General features: G+C 53.0%; 4 protein-coding genes across 4 annotated transcripts; 2 read left to right on the top strand and 2 right to left on the bottom strand.

Moving 5' to 3' along the window:
* Nucleotides 1–996: 996 nt before the first annotated feature.
* On the bottom strand, nucleotides 997–2,903 carry prpf38a (pre-mRNA processing factor 38A). Its single transcript, XM_077585683.1, has 2 exons — nucleotides 2,299–2,903; nucleotides 997–1,665 (listed from the first exon to the last, which is right to left on the bottom strand). The coding sequence occupies exons 1-2, from the start codon at nucleotides 2,679–2,681 to the stop codon at nucleotides 1,098–1,100; spliced, it is 951 nt and encodes a 316-aa protein (XP_077441809.1). The 5' UTR covers nucleotides 2,682–2,903; the 3' UTR covers nucleotides 997–1,097.
* A 623-nt stretch (nucleotides 2,904–3,526) lies between these two features.
* cox5ba (cytochrome c oxidase subunit 5Ba) lies at nucleotides 3,527–4,916 on the top strand. The gene is made up of 4 exons (XM_077585686.1): nucleotides 3,527–3,694; nucleotides 4,138–4,208; nucleotides 4,468–4,567; nucleotides 4,696–4,916. The coding sequence occupies exons 1-4, from the start codon at nucleotides 3,577–3,579 to the stop codon at nucleotides 4,818–4,820; spliced, it is 414 nt and encodes a 137-aa protein (XP_077441812.1). The 5' UTR covers nucleotides 3,527–3,576; the 3' UTR covers nucleotides 4,821–4,916.
* Nucleotides 4,917–6,734: 1,818 nt separating this feature from the next.
* ppp3ccb (protein phosphatase 3, catalytic subunit, gamma isozyme, b) lies at nucleotides 6,735–11,299 on the top strand. Its single transcript, XM_077585678.1, has 14 exons — nucleotides 6,735–7,093; nucleotides 7,836–8,033; nucleotides 8,140–8,264; nucleotides 8,330–8,441; nucleotides 8,950–9,095; nucleotides 9,162–9,301; nucleotides 9,361–9,438; nucleotides 9,564–9,658; nucleotides 10,174–10,299; nucleotides 10,411–10,488; nucleotides 10,560–10,644; nucleotides 10,731–10,828; nucleotides 10,899–10,925; nucleotides 11,019–11,299. The coding sequence occupies exons 1-14, from the start codon at nucleotides 7,045–7,047 to the stop codon at nucleotides 11,159–11,161; spliced, it is 1,500 nt and encodes a 499-aa protein (XP_077441804.1). The 5' UTR covers nucleotides 6,735–7,044; the 3' UTR covers nucleotides 11,162–11,299.
* On the bottom strand, nucleotides 11,296–15,048 carry hsdl2 (hydroxysteroid dehydrogenase like 2). The gene is made up of 11 exons (XM_077585679.1): nucleotides 14,885–15,048; nucleotides 13,916–14,079; nucleotides 13,753–13,851; nucleotides 13,569–13,683; nucleotides 12,951–13,054; nucleotides 12,574–12,672; nucleotides 12,319–12,513; nucleotides 12,174–12,245; nucleotides 11,965–12,102; nucleotides 11,759–11,887; nucleotides 11,296–11,458 (listed from the first exon to the last, which is right to left on the bottom strand). The coding sequence occupies exons 1-11, from the start codon at nucleotides 14,899–14,901 to the stop codon at nucleotides 11,349–11,351; spliced, it is 1,242 nt and encodes a 413-aa protein (XP_077441805.1). The 5' UTR covers nucleotides 14,902–15,048; the 3' UTR covers nucleotides 11,296–11,348.
* Nucleotides 15,049–15,259: the final 211 nt, after the last annotated feature.

Raw genomic sequence — 15,259 nt, forward strand, 5'->3', positions numbered from 1 at the left:
CAACCACAACCCAATTCAAACCTAAAGTCTAAAACCAAGTCTTGACCCTCAAAAAGAGGTCTGACCACCAAAATGGCCCCACAAGTTCAAGTTGGGCCCCACAAGTGTAGTTAAACCTGGGAAAAGAAGCGCGTGTTTGAGCCCCGCAATGTCGCAAAGACGGGAAGTCGTCCACGCGCACGTTTGACGGACAAGAAGAAGGTTTGAGGTTTGAAGACGCCGAGTGGGCTGAACGAGGACACGTTTTGATCCTTGTTTTCTTACCTCCAATTTTTCCTTGATATCCTGGTCAGGTGCCCTCGAACCATGCGATGGGCCGGTCGATGGTCCCGTCCGCGGTGACCCCCAGCGGCACTTCATGTCCCACTTGACAAGGACGCTCGCCCACTCAGATTGGCAATCCCTCACATGCGAGGTGTGATTGATGGTTGGTGTCGGCGGTGCAGTCCCGGGTGCACACAGATAGACGGAGTAGAGACAGCTGTAAATCGAACCCGCCTACGCTCATTAGATTGGCTAACTTTTGGCATTTGAGGACCGATGAGCCAATCGGAGGTCGAGTGGGCCATACGATGCCGAGCCAGAACTTGAGCTCGGGTGAACCCATTTGCCTTCGGACGCTTGACGGCGACGCGAAAACAAAACATTTTCATTCACAAGAAATCGTCGGTGATTTACGCGTCGTAAGAGTTACGGCGGTCACGCGATGCGCGGCGAAGAGAAAGTAGCGAGCTGGCGGTCGCGATCGCCAGGCAGCGAATGAGGTCACGACACGGCCCGGTTGGCTTTCAAATGGCTGCTGGATCACATCTGTTGATAGTGTATAGCGCCACCTACAGCGCTGGAGTCGCCTCTTCGCAAAAAAACAACAAATGGAAGCAGGCAACATTTTCACAAAATTGGCTTCCGAAATGTGTGAAAAAACTCACCTTCAGACGACCCCCCCCGCCCCCCCCCTTTTCTTGTTTTTTTGAATGACGGAATGTAGACGCCGAGTGATGAAAAGTCACAACTTTAATCGTGCGCAATCAAGCCAACGTGAAAGTAGAAAAAAAGAAAGAAAGGAGGTTCATTTGCGGGGGCGGGGCCAGCGGGCGTCACTGGTCGCCCCTGCGACTCTTCTTGCGACTCTTCTTGGCGCTCTTGTCGGGGCTCTTGGAGTGGCTGCGGCGCCGGTGGCTCCGACGGTGGGCGGCGGGCGACTTGGAGCGGCGCCTGCGCTCCCGGTGTCGGCGCGGGCTTTTGCTGCCGCGGCGGCGCTCCCTCCGGCCGTCGGGGCTCCGGCGGGCCTTGGGCGAGCGACTCCTGCGGCGGGGGGAGCGGCTGCGGCGGCGGCGGCGGGGCGAGGGCGAGCGGTGCGGCCTGTCGTCACGGCGGGGCCGCCGGTGCGCCTCGGGGCCAGGGATGCCGTCGGGCCGCTCGCCGCCACCGCCGTTTTCGTCGTCGTCGTCGCTGCTGCTCTCCGCCTCGTCCAGGTCCTCGTCCAGGTCCTCCTCCAGAGCGCTGACGCGGGGCTCCAGCATCTCGGCCTCCTCCAGGACTTGGCGTTTCTGCAGCCGCGGCAGGATGATGTCGCACATCCTCTCCGAGTGGAGCAGCTCGTGGATGAACTCGTCCACGTGCATCAGCTCAAACTCGCCGTTGCGGTTCTGGGTCTTGATCTTCCTGCGGTGGTTTTGGATTTGCAGACAGAGCGAAAAGCGTCACGGTCGGCATTCTACAAAGTCAGCAAGTTTTCACGTCGTAACAGCACAAATTCCAAGTGCAAATAAATAACTGGCTTAGGGAGCATATGTATTTTTTTTTTTTAAAGGGTTCGGGTTGGCTTTGCCGAGAGCGAGTCTGGTCACGTGCCCTATCGGTCGCATTTCAGAGGCGGGGCAAACCTGAGCTAACAGACAGCGGAATGAAGCAATGAGCGAACGTGACGTCAGAAAAGCCACACTTCAAGTCTTTTTTTCGGTGGGAAGTCGGAGTCAAAATCCTAGTAGTGAATGACTTATGCCGTTGTTGCCACAAATGGACGGATTTGATTGGCCTGTTTTCGGCCGGTTCCGAATCGCTGTCTACGGACGCCTGTCCAGACCCACTTTCTTTTTGCCAGGCAAAAAAGAAGAAGAAGAAAAGAAACCATTTTGGCCAGATTGGAACTTGTGAGCGATGAGCAAAGTGAGCAAATCGACAGGTAAAAGAAGCGGTTCCCTCCAGACGTGTTTTGACGCACAGAACATACGATTGTCCAGAAGATGCCGGAGTTGACGACGATGATGATGATGATGATGATGCGCATGCGCGTACCTGTAGTCGTTGTAGAGCGGCTCCAGGTACTTGTAGCAGTCGACGGCCGTGCCGGTGAGGCGCATGTACATGGCGCCCAGCAAGCGCACGTACTTGAAGTCCTCGTTCTTGATGAACTCCACGATGATGTCCTTCTCGGGCTGGATCTGCAGCAGCTTGAGCGCGAGGCACAGGAACGGCGTGGGCTTGATGTTGCCCCCGAACACGCCGCCCACGAACTTGAGCTCCATGGCTTTGTCGACCACCAGCTCGGCGGTCAGCCCGAAGCATTCCTCCTTCCAGTACTTGCACTCGTAAATGCGAGTCCGGATGATCTTCTCCACCAGGTACTGCGGGTTCGTCCCGTGGATGCTGGTGGCGTCTTTCACCGTCCTGTTCGCCATTTGGGCGCCGGAGCAAACAAACGTCGTGCGCCTGCGCCTCGTTCGCGAGTTCACTTCCGCTTCCGCTTTGTCTGCCACCCAAAGCCGGAACGCGCGACTGCACCTCGTTCCAAAATGGAACCGTTTCAAGTGACTACTCTTCGTTCCGTCGCGTGTTTAGAAGGCGAGCGTTTTCCAGCCGGAGAAAAATTGTTGTTCTTCCGCTTTGAGCCGAATGGCGCTTGGACAATGGACCCCCGCGTTTAGCTGGAGCGCCACCTAGCGAACTGGAGTGTGTATGCAGAGAAATTCAAGGACTTCATTTTGATTTTGGGAAGACAAAGACGTTTCATTGTTGTTTTTATTGCAATACAGTGATCAAGCTAAATATTTGTTTGTTTTTACGATGTTTATTATATATTGATTGCTCACCAGTTCAGGGTATAATAGATGGATGGATGATTGTTCATCTGGAAATATATATATAAAAAAAATATTCATTTTACATGATCAATCTCTATATATGAGGTGGGCATCGAGGGCCGGAGTCCTGCAGGTTTTGCATGTTGTCCTTCTCCAACACAGCTGATATATGATCGGCTCATCGGCATAATGCTGATGACGAGCCTGTTGATTGGAATCAACTTGTGTTGGAAGTGAGAACCCTTCAAAACCTGCACGACTCCGGCCCTCGAGGACCGAGATTGCCCACCTCTGCTCTATATTATAATTATAGTTCTGAATAAATGGCACAAATGTCCGTACATGAATTTAAATACCGATTTTTGTTGTTTGTTCAATAAAGCAATACAAAAAAAACCCTTCTTCTTCGTGTCCCGTTTCTTCTTCTACGCTCCGCCGTGACTCCCCCTCCCTACTCCAAAAACCTCCAAGCAGGCAAGCAAGCAGAATCAAAATGTCGGCCGCAAGGTTACTTGTGCGTTGGGTGGCGAGAGCTTCTCCCTTCCTGGGCCGCCGCCAGGCCGTCCTGGCCCCGCTGGCCCCCACACTGAGCCGCAGCATGGCGGCCGGAGGTGAGCGCCGACTGCCGAGCCGCGGAAGCTGACACCATCGAAAAGGCAGCTTTGTTTGTTTGGTGACCGCGACGAGGAAGGACGAAGCTCGGTTCGCGTTCGCCTCGAAACCCGCCACTAGCAAGTAGCAAGGAAGCATTCACCGACATCGATCTCGTATTTCAAATGTGCTCACTAAGATTGTCGATTAAGTCGCGCATTTATTTGCATGACCTCGTTTTGCTCAGCGATGACATTGTAGGTTTGTGTGTCAAACGTCAAAGATAAGTTGACCAGCGGTCTCGTCAAAACGATGCTTATCATTTCAGTATTCTTCAAAGTTGTCATTTCTAGTTCCTGGTTGTTCATGTTCGCTTTGAGAGCTCGCCTTACATTTGTGCTGCATTTTGCATTTGTGCGGTCTTGCGTCAAAAGTGACGGCAATCAATTGTGTGTGCTTTGAGGAATCCCCACGGACGAGGAGCAAGCCACCGGCCTGGAGAGGATCATCATGCAGGCCACGAAGGAGGGCTCTGTAAGTACCGGCACAGATACTTGATTGGCGAATGAGATATTGTAAGGACGACCATCACAAGTATTTGAAGTTGGAGTGTTCGCAGATACTGACAAGCCATACTTGATTATGCAAATATGTCTATGTGAAGAGCAATTGATCAAGCGGTACGATGCATGTCGTCCAGCATGCACCCCCAAACCCTGCGGACGGCGTACAGTTTGTCGGCTAGCGCCAGTGTCGATGGGCACGTGTGTAAAATGAATGTGTGCTGCTTCAGGACCCTTACAGCATGCTGCCGTCCAAGATCTACACGGGTTCCAAAGAGGACCCTCACCTGGTGCCCTCCATCAACAACAAGAGGATCGTCGGATGCGTGTGTAAGTCACAAATGCGTCCACTAGAAACGTACTTGAGCTTGAAGCTAGCTTTGCTACGGCAAACAATATCGCAGTTGTGTGAATACTTTCCTGTTGATGAGATTTGCCGTTTTTGTTTGTGTGCGCAGGCGAGGAGGACAACACGGCCGTGGTTTGGTTCTGGCTGCACCAGGGCGAGGGCCAGCGCTGCCCGTCGTGCGGCGCCCACTACAAACTGGTGGCCCGCCAGCTCCCCACGGGCACACCTCCGTGACCTCATCGCACTTCCTCCTTCCGCTGCTTTACTTTCCATCTTGGGAACCGTTTGATGATGGCGTGCAAATAAAATGGCTCCATACGTTTGCCTCCACTTTGGTCTCGGGAGAATGTGCTGACCTTAGCATTAGCATCACTCTTGGTGTTAGCTTGATGCCAACTTACTCTTTAGGCAGAGGCCATTTTGAAAAATAGTCAGTTTTGCTGCAAATCAATTCTCACCACAAACTTCGTTGCAAAGTCAGGTTATGTAATTAGTTGAGCGAATGCTACATGCTATCTTGGGTGACAGTTGACCAGCGCCAAACCCGCTTTAACCGGTTTGTGTTGTGTCCTGCTAGCGATTGGAAGCTAGCCGCTCTGGCGCTGATGAAGGACATCACGTTTTCAAATCCAAATATCCTCACAAATCAAAAGTCCGATGCGTATCAGTCGGCGCCATTTTAACCGGGAATTGTCAATTGGCTCGTTATTAGCTGGGAGCTACTCTCAGAAAATTTAACGTAACGTTTCCACATTTATTGTCAATTGTCACTTAAAACAACAAAAAATGCGGTTGCAGCATCAAGCGTGCCGGATGTAAAAAACACAAACCATGGAAGTTAGCCAGTGTCAGTATTTCGCCAGCTATGACACCACAGCGTCATAACGTGACACGGCAGAATATTACAGGCATGAGGAGCGCACTATCATCATGATCTTTTTCCAAAATATATATATATATTTTTTAATTGAACAAATAATAAAAACAGTATGACGGCCAGGGGGAGACAAATACACAGTAAAAGAAACGTCTTCAAAATATACTATAAAGTTTGACTTGCTTTCTTGTTTGTGGAATGTCAAATACATTTCATCCATTTTTTGACTTCATTACCAAACGTGAAAAAATGGTCTGTCGTGGATTGGGGGTACTTCCCACTCCAATAATTGCATGGGAAGTCAACCAAATCGAAGGAGCGTTATACAAAGGGGAAAAGGACTCTTAATAGTCAAATATAAACATATCCGAACTCATTGATGGGGAAGGTTATTGTTTTTGATACAACAGCTTCTCAATGTACGCATTGACAATATGCGTGTTTCTGGAGTCAACCAGCTTCACACGTGGACGTGATTGGTCCAAACAAACGTTTACAAGATGCCACATCGGCCAATCAGCTCGAAGTATTGTACAGAATGTCCCGCCTTTCCCGAGCAAATCACCGCGGAGCAATCCCAGATCGATATTGTGAAGAACTCCCTCGAGTCAATCACAAAATCAATCTGGCTATTGCCAGTTGAAGTAGCTGAAAGGTCAATTGAGTTGCATCTACGATCCAGTATCTAAAAGTTAGCACATATTTGGCGAACCTTTTTTTGTGGCTGAACGAGTTTAGCTCTAATGTGGCTCCCCGGACTTACCTCAATTGTGACGTCATATTCGGGACACACTTGCCTTCTTGAATTTCCTGCCAAGGAGCAAAATGTGACACCAATAAGTCCGAAATGCTACATGCACGTTTCATTGGTTAGATTGTGATGATAACTTTTCTCTTATCACTGTATATAAACGCTCTCTTCGAAAGGTATATCGGCAAGTGCTACTCAAAGATGGCCTGCATCATGATATCAGAAGCATGAAACAAAATGAGAGTCCGTCAGAAAAACAATTGGCTGGAAAGTGTTCTACAAGTCAGCATTCAGTTCACAATACCAAGGTACTATAGATAATAGTATGGTTGGCTGCTTCTTTGAGAGCTCCATCCAAGGATTCACGTATGAAACACGCACTGATGACAGTGTTTACAGACAAAAATTGAAATCAACAAAATAACACAAGTTGTCAGTCACGGTGGCAACGCAAGATGGCTGCCCCCCGGCGTGTGGGAGGACGTTCAGACCAAAGCGATCAAACGCGGAGCGACTGTTCATCGTCTCTCAGACAGACAGTGCGCACGCGCGTCCGAGCCGCTCCTCCTTTGGTCTGCTTGCAGTGCGCGCTCCCCGCCGCAAACACCAGGAAGTCATCGATTCAATCGGGCGCCGGACCCCCGCGGGCCCCCTCGGACTCCGGCTGACCTCCGGCCCAGCCCGGCCCGGCCCGCCTCGCCTCGCCAGTTCGCGGCGTCAAAGTGCGGCGAGACGCGCGGACGCACGGCTAGCGCGGCTAGCTTCTCGGCTAGCTCCTCAGCTAGCCTGGACGCCCGCTCCGGAGACATCTTGATTTGTTTGGGCGCAAAATGTCGGCCAAAGAGCACAAAATGTCCACCACGGAACGGCCCGTCAAAGGTAACCGGCGCACTTTTCCTCCTTGGACGATTTGTCGTGTAGCCTAGCTGCTAGCTGGACTCTACGCCCATTTTACGCGCACTGTGATGGCGTCACCGACATCGTCTGACACGCCTTGCATCGATACAGTCGCTCAAATTTAGTGGGCGTTCACTTTCTTGTTATGTCACAATAAATGATTATGTTGTGTGATGACAAACTTAGCAGGTGAAGTTTGAACGTGATCACCTGATAAGTTGGACTTCAGTATTCGGCCAAACTTAAATGAAACAATTCCTTCCCGACTCCGTTTTCCTTTTCAATCTTTGTAAACACTTGTTGGTGTTTTTAAGTAGGCGGCCTATATATTTATCATCTGCATTTTAGGGAGGAGCATCGACAAGCCCCAAAAGCGCAACTGGAAGGAATTGCTTTGCTTTCTTATGCTCAGTCCAATGATGCACGCTATTTGCCAGGAAATTTGGCGATTTGGAAAAGAAGAGCGTGAAAAAGCAGGAGCTCGCAGTCTTACACTAAAAGACAAAAATGGCGGCAATCGCAGCTTCATGTAACGTGGACGGCGACTGAATAAATGTCACGTTTGTGGAGATATTTTTTCTTTTTAAATGTTGCGCAACGCAACATTTGACCAATTGACGCGTTGCTCAACTCATACATCAAATTCCGTCAAATGACATGTTGTGCTGTTCGTGTGAACTACATTTGGACTCAACTTGCAATTGGCGTGCGTGTGCGCCTGCAGCGGTGCCGTACCCCCCGGGCACGCGTCTGTCGGTGTCAGAGCTGTACGTGGACGGACGTCCCAGCGTGGACGTGCTGAAGGCGCACCTGCTGAAGGAAGGCCGGCTGGAGGAGGAGGCGGCCCTGCGCATCATCAACGAGGGCGCCGCCATCTTGCGACAGGAGAAGTGCATGCTGGACGTGGACGCGCCCGTCACAGGTACGCGCGCCGCTTCACATTTGCCGCTTCTTCTTTGCCGCGATCGTAGCCAGGCCTGCCGAAATCAATCACATCATCCGTACGGAACGCGTGCGTGCGCGTTTAGTGTGCGGCGACGTGCACGGTCAGTTCTTCGACCTGATGAAGCTCTTCGAGGTGGGCGGCCCCCCCGGCAGCACCCGCTACCTGTTCCTGGGCGACTACGTGGACAGGGGCTACTTCAGCATGGAGGTGAGCGCTGGCTCGGCGTGCGCGCACTTCCTGTCACGTGACGGCGGCTCGTGCTCTCTCGCCAGTGCGTGTTGTTCCTGTGGACGCTGAAGATCCGACATCCCGACACGCTCTTCCTGCTGCGAGGCAACCACGAGTGTCGGCACCTCACCGAGTACTTCACCTTTAAGCAAGAGTGTGAGTCCAAAGTCCGAAGTCCGAAGTCCAAAGTCCAAAGTCCAAAGCATGCGTTTTCTTGGCTGTTTTTTGCCCTTACTTTGTCTTTGTTGCATATTTTGTTGTGTTTTCCTCTCGAAATGACAAGCTTACAAAGACACTTTTTTCTTTTCTTCTTAAGTTTTTTGAAAAGTGTTTCAGGAACCAAGTTGTGGTTTGGAGCCATTTTTCAATTGAAACGAGTCCAAATCCTGTGATTTCAGCACAACAGGAATTGTTGACAGATTTCTGTCGTCTTTCATCTTCTGTGTTGAATCCAAATAAGACTCAATTTGCTGCTAATCACCCAAACAAAGTCCATTTTTTCTTGTCTTTCTTCTCAAGTCGTCTTTTTAGCAGCAACCGAAAATGAGCTTTTGTTTTTGCAAAAAGTGTCCTTGGCAGGATTTGTCGCTTTGTTTGGCACATTTCAAACATCTGCATTGCATTGTAAAGTGTGACGGAAGGCGTTTGTGTGTGCGTGACGCAGGCAAGATGAAGTATTCGGACCGCGTGTACGAGGCGTGCATGGACGCCTTTGACTGCCTCCCTCTGGCGGCGCTGCTCAACCAGCAGTTCTTGTGCGTCCACGGCGGCCTCAGTCCCGAGATCAGCAGCCTGGACGACATCCGCAAGGTCGGCGCGCGTGACCCGCCCCCCCCCCCCGGGGGCCCGCTCGCCGTAACGCCTCTTTGTGCGCAGCTGGAGCGCTTCAAGGAGCCGCCGGCCTTCGGGCCCATGTGCGACCTGCTGTGGTCCGACCCCGGCGAGGACTACGGCGCCGAGAAGAACCAGGACCACTTCAGCCACAACAGCGTGAGGGGCTGCTCCTACTTCTACAGGTAACGACGCCGATGGCGGCGCGGCGGGTGGGCGGGGCTTCATTTGTTTTTGTGCGCAGCTACGCCGCCGTCTGCGACTTCCTGATCAACAACAACCTGCTGTCAATCATACGAGCGCACGAGGCGCAGGATGCCGGGTGAGCGCGCGCACACGCACGGCAGGCGACACGCGCGTCGTCGCATGTTAACGCGCGTCGTCGCATGTTAACGCGCGTCGTCGCATGTTAACGCGCGTCGTCGCATGTTAACGCGTGTCTTTCAGTTACCGCATGTACCGGAAGACTCAGACGACGGGTTTCCCGTCCCTCATCACCATCTTCTCCGCTCCAAACTACTTGGACGTGTACAACAACAAAGGTAACGCCGGCTAACGAGCGCGCTCGCATGAAGTCGCTGGAATTGGAGGTCAACTTGTTTTTCTGGGGGGAAAATTTCCCGTGGAATACTTTTAGATCCCAAATGTTCCCAAAAAAATAAATAAATATATATATAGCGTATATTCAGGGATCGTCGACAGTTTTTGTTGACTAAAACTAGACGAATAAAAATGCTCGATTTATAGTCAATTAAAAATGGCCGGAATAAAAACACAATGAGGTTGACTCATTGAGATCAAAACTACAAAGCGTGACTAAAACGGGACTACATTGAAAAATGGCGGCTACAATTAACACTAGCGCCGTTTGTCCACTAGATGGCGCTCTGCCTCCATTCAAGTCTTCCATTGGACTTTTTGTTTTGGATTCGCTTTGCTTTAGTTTATAAGATGGAAGTGATGCGCCCCCTGAAATGTTTTGTCTGTCAGTCCCCATGTTGATGATGATGATGATGATGATGATGATGATGATGAAGAGCGCGTTTGTGTGTGTCAGCGGCGGTGTTGAAGTACGAGAACAACGTGATGAACATCCGTCAGTTCAACTGCTCGCCGCATCCTTATTGGCTGCCCAACTTCATGGACGTCTTCACGTGGTCGCTGCCCTTCGTGGGAGAGAAAGGTCAGATCGCGTCGGCGCTTAACACGTGTGGCGTCGTAGATCAGATAGCGTCAGCTCACGTTTGCACTTGTCTCCGCCCCCCGACCTCCGACCTCCGCGTGGCGTCCGCAGTGACGGAGATGCTGGTCAACGTGTTAAACATCTGCTCCGACGACGAGCTCATGACGGACGCCGACGACGCGGGAGAAGGTGACGTTGGCAAGTCGCCGTGACCTCTGAACCGCGTCTAAAACTAAGAGCGCGACCGCTTCCTGTTGCAGGCGGCGCCCCCGCCGTCCGGAAGGAAGTCATCAGGAACAAGATCCGCGCCATCGGGAAGATGGCGCGCGTCTTCTCCGTGCTCAGGTTAGTCCGCTGGAAAAAAGGATGGCGAGCTCGCACCCGATTGGCCCCCTTAACGAGCGTGTGCGTGTGCGTGTGCGTGTGCGTAGAGAGGAGAACGAAAGCGTGCTGCAGCTGAAAGGGTTAACGCCGTCTGGAACGCTGCCGCTCGGCGTGTTGTCGGGAGGACGGCGCACGCTGCAGAGCGGTGAGATTTAGCATAACACGCCGATAGCATTTTGCCGCGTCTGACCTTTGACTCGTCTTTCTGGCCGCAGCCGCGGAGGAGGCGGAGGGAGCTCGAGGTAAGCGCGTCGCTAATTTTGCCGGCAGACGGCAAAAGCTGCCACATTTGCCAGAGTTGCCTGACGTGGGCGCGTCTCGCTCCTTCCCGGCAGGCGGCGACGACGACGACTTCAAGCCGCCGCACAGGATCCAAAGTTTCGAGGAGGCGCGAGGCCTGGACCGCATCAACGAGCGGATGCCGCCCAGACGAGACGGCCCCGCTCCGGGCGGCGACAACGGCACGGACGATGCCTAGCCCCTCCCCCTGCCTGCCTGGCCCCTCCCCCTCTGCCATCCACACTCGGACGCCTCGGGTGGACTTTAGTTTTGCTTGCACGAGCCCACGCCATGCGGGGGCGGGGCTCACATCCTCAATAAACAAGGCAAAAAAGTTTTTGTGTTGACGTTTATTAAGGTGATGACATCACCTTTACCTGATGACATCACAGCTTGGCCATGCGGCCCATCATCTTCTCCAGCTTGATGGCGAGCGTCATGTCGCCTTTGATGCGAAGCTTCCCCGACATGAACGCCAACGTGGGCTTCAGCTTGCCTGCGCGCACGTGGGAGCACGTTACCGTGGAAACGGATCAACGCGCAAACAGGCTGACCCGGCAACGCGTTGCTATAGAAGCGGCCATGAGCGCCGTACGCGTGGCCGTCGATGCCTATGGTAACGGGTTCAAACGGCACACACTAACGCCTCGGAAACCAGGTAGGTTAGGTTTACGGCCTGTGATTGACGTGGATGCCCGGTGAATGCCGCCGCGGCACGGTAACGGAGGCGGTCCGGCGTCGGAGCGGAGCAACCGGCCGGATGGATTGAGTCATCGGTCGCCACGGAAACGCTCACCTGCAAACATTTTGCTGAAGTCGCTCGAGTCCATGGTCATGACCACGTCGGGATCGGCGTCCGGCTGGCCCCGCCCCGCGCCGCCGGTGCCGTTTTTCAAGTCCAGGAACCAAACGCCGGCGTGTTCTCCTGCCGGCAGACAGAACGCGGGTGAGGGACACGCCCCCCTCTTTTGAGCGGGCGTCGGCGTCCGACCTCCAGCTCACCCGAGAGGTCAAACTGGTAGAGCGCCTTGGTGGACTTGACCAGTTCCTCGCTGAGGACGCCTCGGATCACCTCAAAGGTGCTTTCGATGGGGCCGCCGGGAGACGACGAGGGCGGCGGCTTGAAGGCGGGCGTGGCCCCTAGCAAGGAAAGACGGCGTCAGGCTGCCGATCGTCCGCCGATTGCTGGCCATTTTTGGAAAGCGCTTTACCGTGCTGCTCCATCTGCTGGGCCAGCGCCTCCGGGGCTTGGTCCAGGAAGAAGTCTGGCAGGAGCGGGTGACCTGCGGACCAATCGGAGCGCAGCGTGAGACCGGAGTGCGCCGGTGCGCACGGGTGAGCGCGCCAGCGTGTCACCTGGCTGGACGGCGTACTGATCCATGTCGTGCACGCCCTGCTCCCTCAGAACGTCCTCATCCACCAGGAAGTGACCCGTGAAGGTTTTTGGCCGCGAGAGGATGGCGTAGGCGGCGTCCGCCATGATGTCGGCCGTACGACACTGCTTGCCCACGCCCTCGCCGCCCAGCATGTCCATGGCCGCCGTCTGGATGGCTACGAGCACACGCCGCCTGTTAGCACTTGGCGCGTTAGCATTGGCCGCAAGTCACTCACCGGTTCTCGGCCAAAGGGCGTTGACGGCGATTTGACCTCTGAACTCCTCGGCCATCCCCAGGACGCACATGGACATGCCGTACTTGGCCATGGTGTAGGCTGAAGGCGACACGTGACATCGTCAAGCGGCGCTTGAGGCTGTTGCTATGGTGACGTGGAGCTCGCTACGAGAACTTGCGCTTCACTGCCATGGTTGAGCGGTCGCTATGGTTGCCACGGTTACCCTTTTCTTGGTCTCAATGCTGGTGTGTGTTGCCATGGTTACCAGTTATGTGTCAGTTAGCAGGCGCATGTGGCTTGCTACCGTGTGCACGGTCGCTACGGTTACGCGTGTTGGCCGCCGCGGGTACTTGCTGTGCGTGGGTTGCCATGGTTACCGGTGTGGTTCTTGAACCAGACGGGATTGAGGTTGAGAGGCGGCGACAAGTTGAGGATGTGCGGAGACGAACTCTTGAGCAGGTGCGGAATCACCAACTTGGACCTGCGACACACACGCGCACACGTTACGTCGCACCGTGTTACGTCGCACCGTGTCACGCGTGTGCGCGTGACGAGCTTTGGGATAGGATGAAATCATGACGACGAAAATTGATCAAATGGAAGCGAGTGTTTGAAAAACAAAAACTAAATGTACGTAGGTTTCATGGAAATGCAAAATCAGCGTGAGAGCGAATCCCGCCGGAATCACCAAAACGCACTCGCGTAACAAAACGGAGGAAAGCGTCAACTGCAGGCAGGCAAGAAGACGGGCGGCCATGTTGTTTGTCGCTGTCAACGTTCACGCGGCCGCCCTTCATTTGGTTTTTTGGCCTCAAAAATATAGATGGCTAATCGTCAAACGGACCAAAACCAAATGTGAAAACGTCGTCAAGCAAAGTCAAAGCAAATCTCAAGTGATGATGTTGAGAAATCCAAACGTGTTGTAACGCCGGCGTGCGTGCGTGCGTGCGTGCGTGCGTGCGTGCGTGCGTGCGTGCGTGCGTGCTGCTTCCTACGTCATGTATGTTCCTCTCAGGTTGATTCCCAGCATGAGGTCCACCTTCTTCATGGGCGTTTCCAAGGTTCCCGTCAGGTTGATGGCGCTGGCGTTGTTCACCAAGATGTCGATGCCTGATCAAGATGAGGAAGATGATGAAGTTTTGGCCATTTTGTGAAAATCGGTTCATTGGCGATCTCAACCTCCAAACTTGTCGATGGCTTTCTGAACGGCGTCCTCCACTTGTTTCTCATCCCGGATGTCGACCACGCACGGCAACGCTTTCCCACCGAGATTCTCCACTGGAAGAGCAAAACACAAAGGTCACGTACGCGTTGGTTAGCATGTTAGCACGTTAGCACGCACCCTCCTGCGCGGCGCTGTAGATGGTTCCGGGGAGCTTGGGGTGAGGTTGCGCCGTCTTGGCGGCGATGACCACGTTGGCGCCGTCTCTGGCGGCTTTCAGGGCAATGGCCTTGCCGATGCCGCGACTGGCGCCCGTGATGAAGAGCGTGCGGCCCGCCAACTTCCTGAAAACAACACGGAGGACTTTCTATCATCCCCCGCGCCAAACGCTGCCAAAACACGTTGAGCCCGTGAAAGCAACCAAAATGAAAGTCCTTCCTGCTCTTTAGGCTCAGGTCGCTGCTTCTCAATTTCTTTTGGTTACGCCCCCCGCAGGAGGAAGGGAAATATGTGCTGCCCGCCACCAAAATAACATCTCCACCATGACTGTCAATGGTATCATTTGTCAATAAAGTCACCTCTGCAGAGGATTTACGACACTTGCCGACAATGTGAGGGCCGCTGCCACCTCCTGGAGAGAATGTGCAATGACACTTTCATCGAGCAAAAATATATATGAATTACATTCTGAGCAATGACGTGTTGTGCTTCTGCCAGACTTCTTGGCACGAACTCTTACGCCACATTTTTGCCGTCGACAGAAAATAACGTGAACGGCGCGGAGAAATCAATGGATTCAAGGCAACGCAAGATGGCTGCCAGCGGCTTCACTTCTCACCCCGGCGATGTGCGCCCCGCAATTAGCTAGCGACCAGTTCGTGGTTTGGCCACAGGTGCGGGCGACCAGTCCCGGGCGGACGTGTCATGTCACTCACCTGCAGCCGACGAGGACAAACCGAATGCTAGCCTAATGCTAACCAATAACTCGTGGCTAACGTTTAGCAGAAGCACAAAAATCTCACGAAAGAAAGCATCGAAATGTGAATTTCATCCGCAATGAGACACGCGTTGCTTGACATTTGACTGATGATTTTCTTTTACATTTTTTTTTTAACCATTTCACATGAAAGAGGCCGTTTGCGAACTCACCCGCTGTTTGCAAGCATGACCTTTCAGGAGAAAACGACGACGGCAACACTAAGAAAAACAAAACCAAGAAAAAAAGGACACTTGAGTTTTCGTCCACCTTTCACCCACTTAAGGCAACCGGAAGTTCTTCCCGACGGACAGAGTTCACTTCCGGTACACTCCTCGGGTGAAAGGAGAGAGAGAAAAAACAACTAATTTCGTGTTTCGATTGACTTTTATTGATCCGCCTCACATTTGTAACGTTCAGGGTTCGAATCCCGGCTGCTGCCGCCCCCCCTTTTCCTCTTCTTTTTTTAGGCCCTAAAATAGTCGCGGAGCATTTTGGGAAACGTAGTACTGTCGTGAGTGAAAGAAGGCTTGCGACACAATGGGAAA

Source organism: Vanacampus margaritifer, chromosome 14 (assembly GCF_051991255.1).
Source record: "Vanacampus margaritifer isolate UIUO_Vmar chromosome 14, RoL_Vmar_1.0, whole genome shotgun sequence".
Lineage (NCBI taxonomy): Eukaryota > Metazoa > Chordata > Actinopteri > Syngnathiformes > Syngnathidae > Vanacampus > Vanacampus margaritifer.

Bases quoted from the DNA above. Each gene is read 5' to 3' on its own strand.
- hsdl2 (XM_077585679.1), bottom strand. The intron at 13,852-13,915 runs GTGCGTGCTAAC...TTGCTCTTCCAG, and splicing joins CTACAGCGCCGCGCAGGAGG to TGGAGAATCTCGGTGGGAAA. The intron at 13,684-13,752 runs GTTGAGATCGCC...CATCTTGATCAG, and splicing joins AGCCATCGACAAGTTTGGAG to GCATCGACATCTTGGTGAAC.
- ppp3ccb (XM_077585678.1), top strand. From the start codon at position 7,045: ATGTCGGCCAAAGAGCACAAAATGTCCACCACGGAACGGCCCGTCAAA. The intron at 9,096-9,161 runs GTCGGCGCGCGT...CTTTGTGCGCAG, and splicing joins GCCTGGACGACATCCGCAAG to CTGGAGCGCTTCAAGGAGCC. The intron at 9,659-10,173 runs GTAACGCCGGCT...TGTGTGTGTCAG, and splicing joins GGACGTGTACAACAACAAAG to CGGCGGTGTTGAAGTACGAG.
- prpf38a (XM_077585683.1), bottom strand. From the start codon at position 2,681: ATGGCGAACAGGACGGTGAAAGACGCCACCAGCATCCACGGGACGAAC. The intron at 1,666-2,298 runs GTACGCGCATGC...AAACCACCGCAG, and splicing joins CCGCTCTACAACGACTACAG to GAAGATCAAGACCCAGAACC.
- cox5ba (XM_077585686.1), top strand. From the start codon at position 3,577: ATGTCGGCCGCAAGGTTACTTGTGCGTTGGGTGGCGAGAGCTTCTCCC. The intron at 3,695-4,137 runs GTGAGCGCCGAC...GTGTGCTTTGAG, and splicing joins CCGCAGCATGGCGGCCGGAG to GAATCCCCACGGACGAGGAG. The intron at 4,209-4,467 runs GTAAGTACCGGC...GTGCTGCTTCAG, and splicing joins AGGCCACGAAGGAGGGCTCT to GACCCTTACAGCATGCTGCC.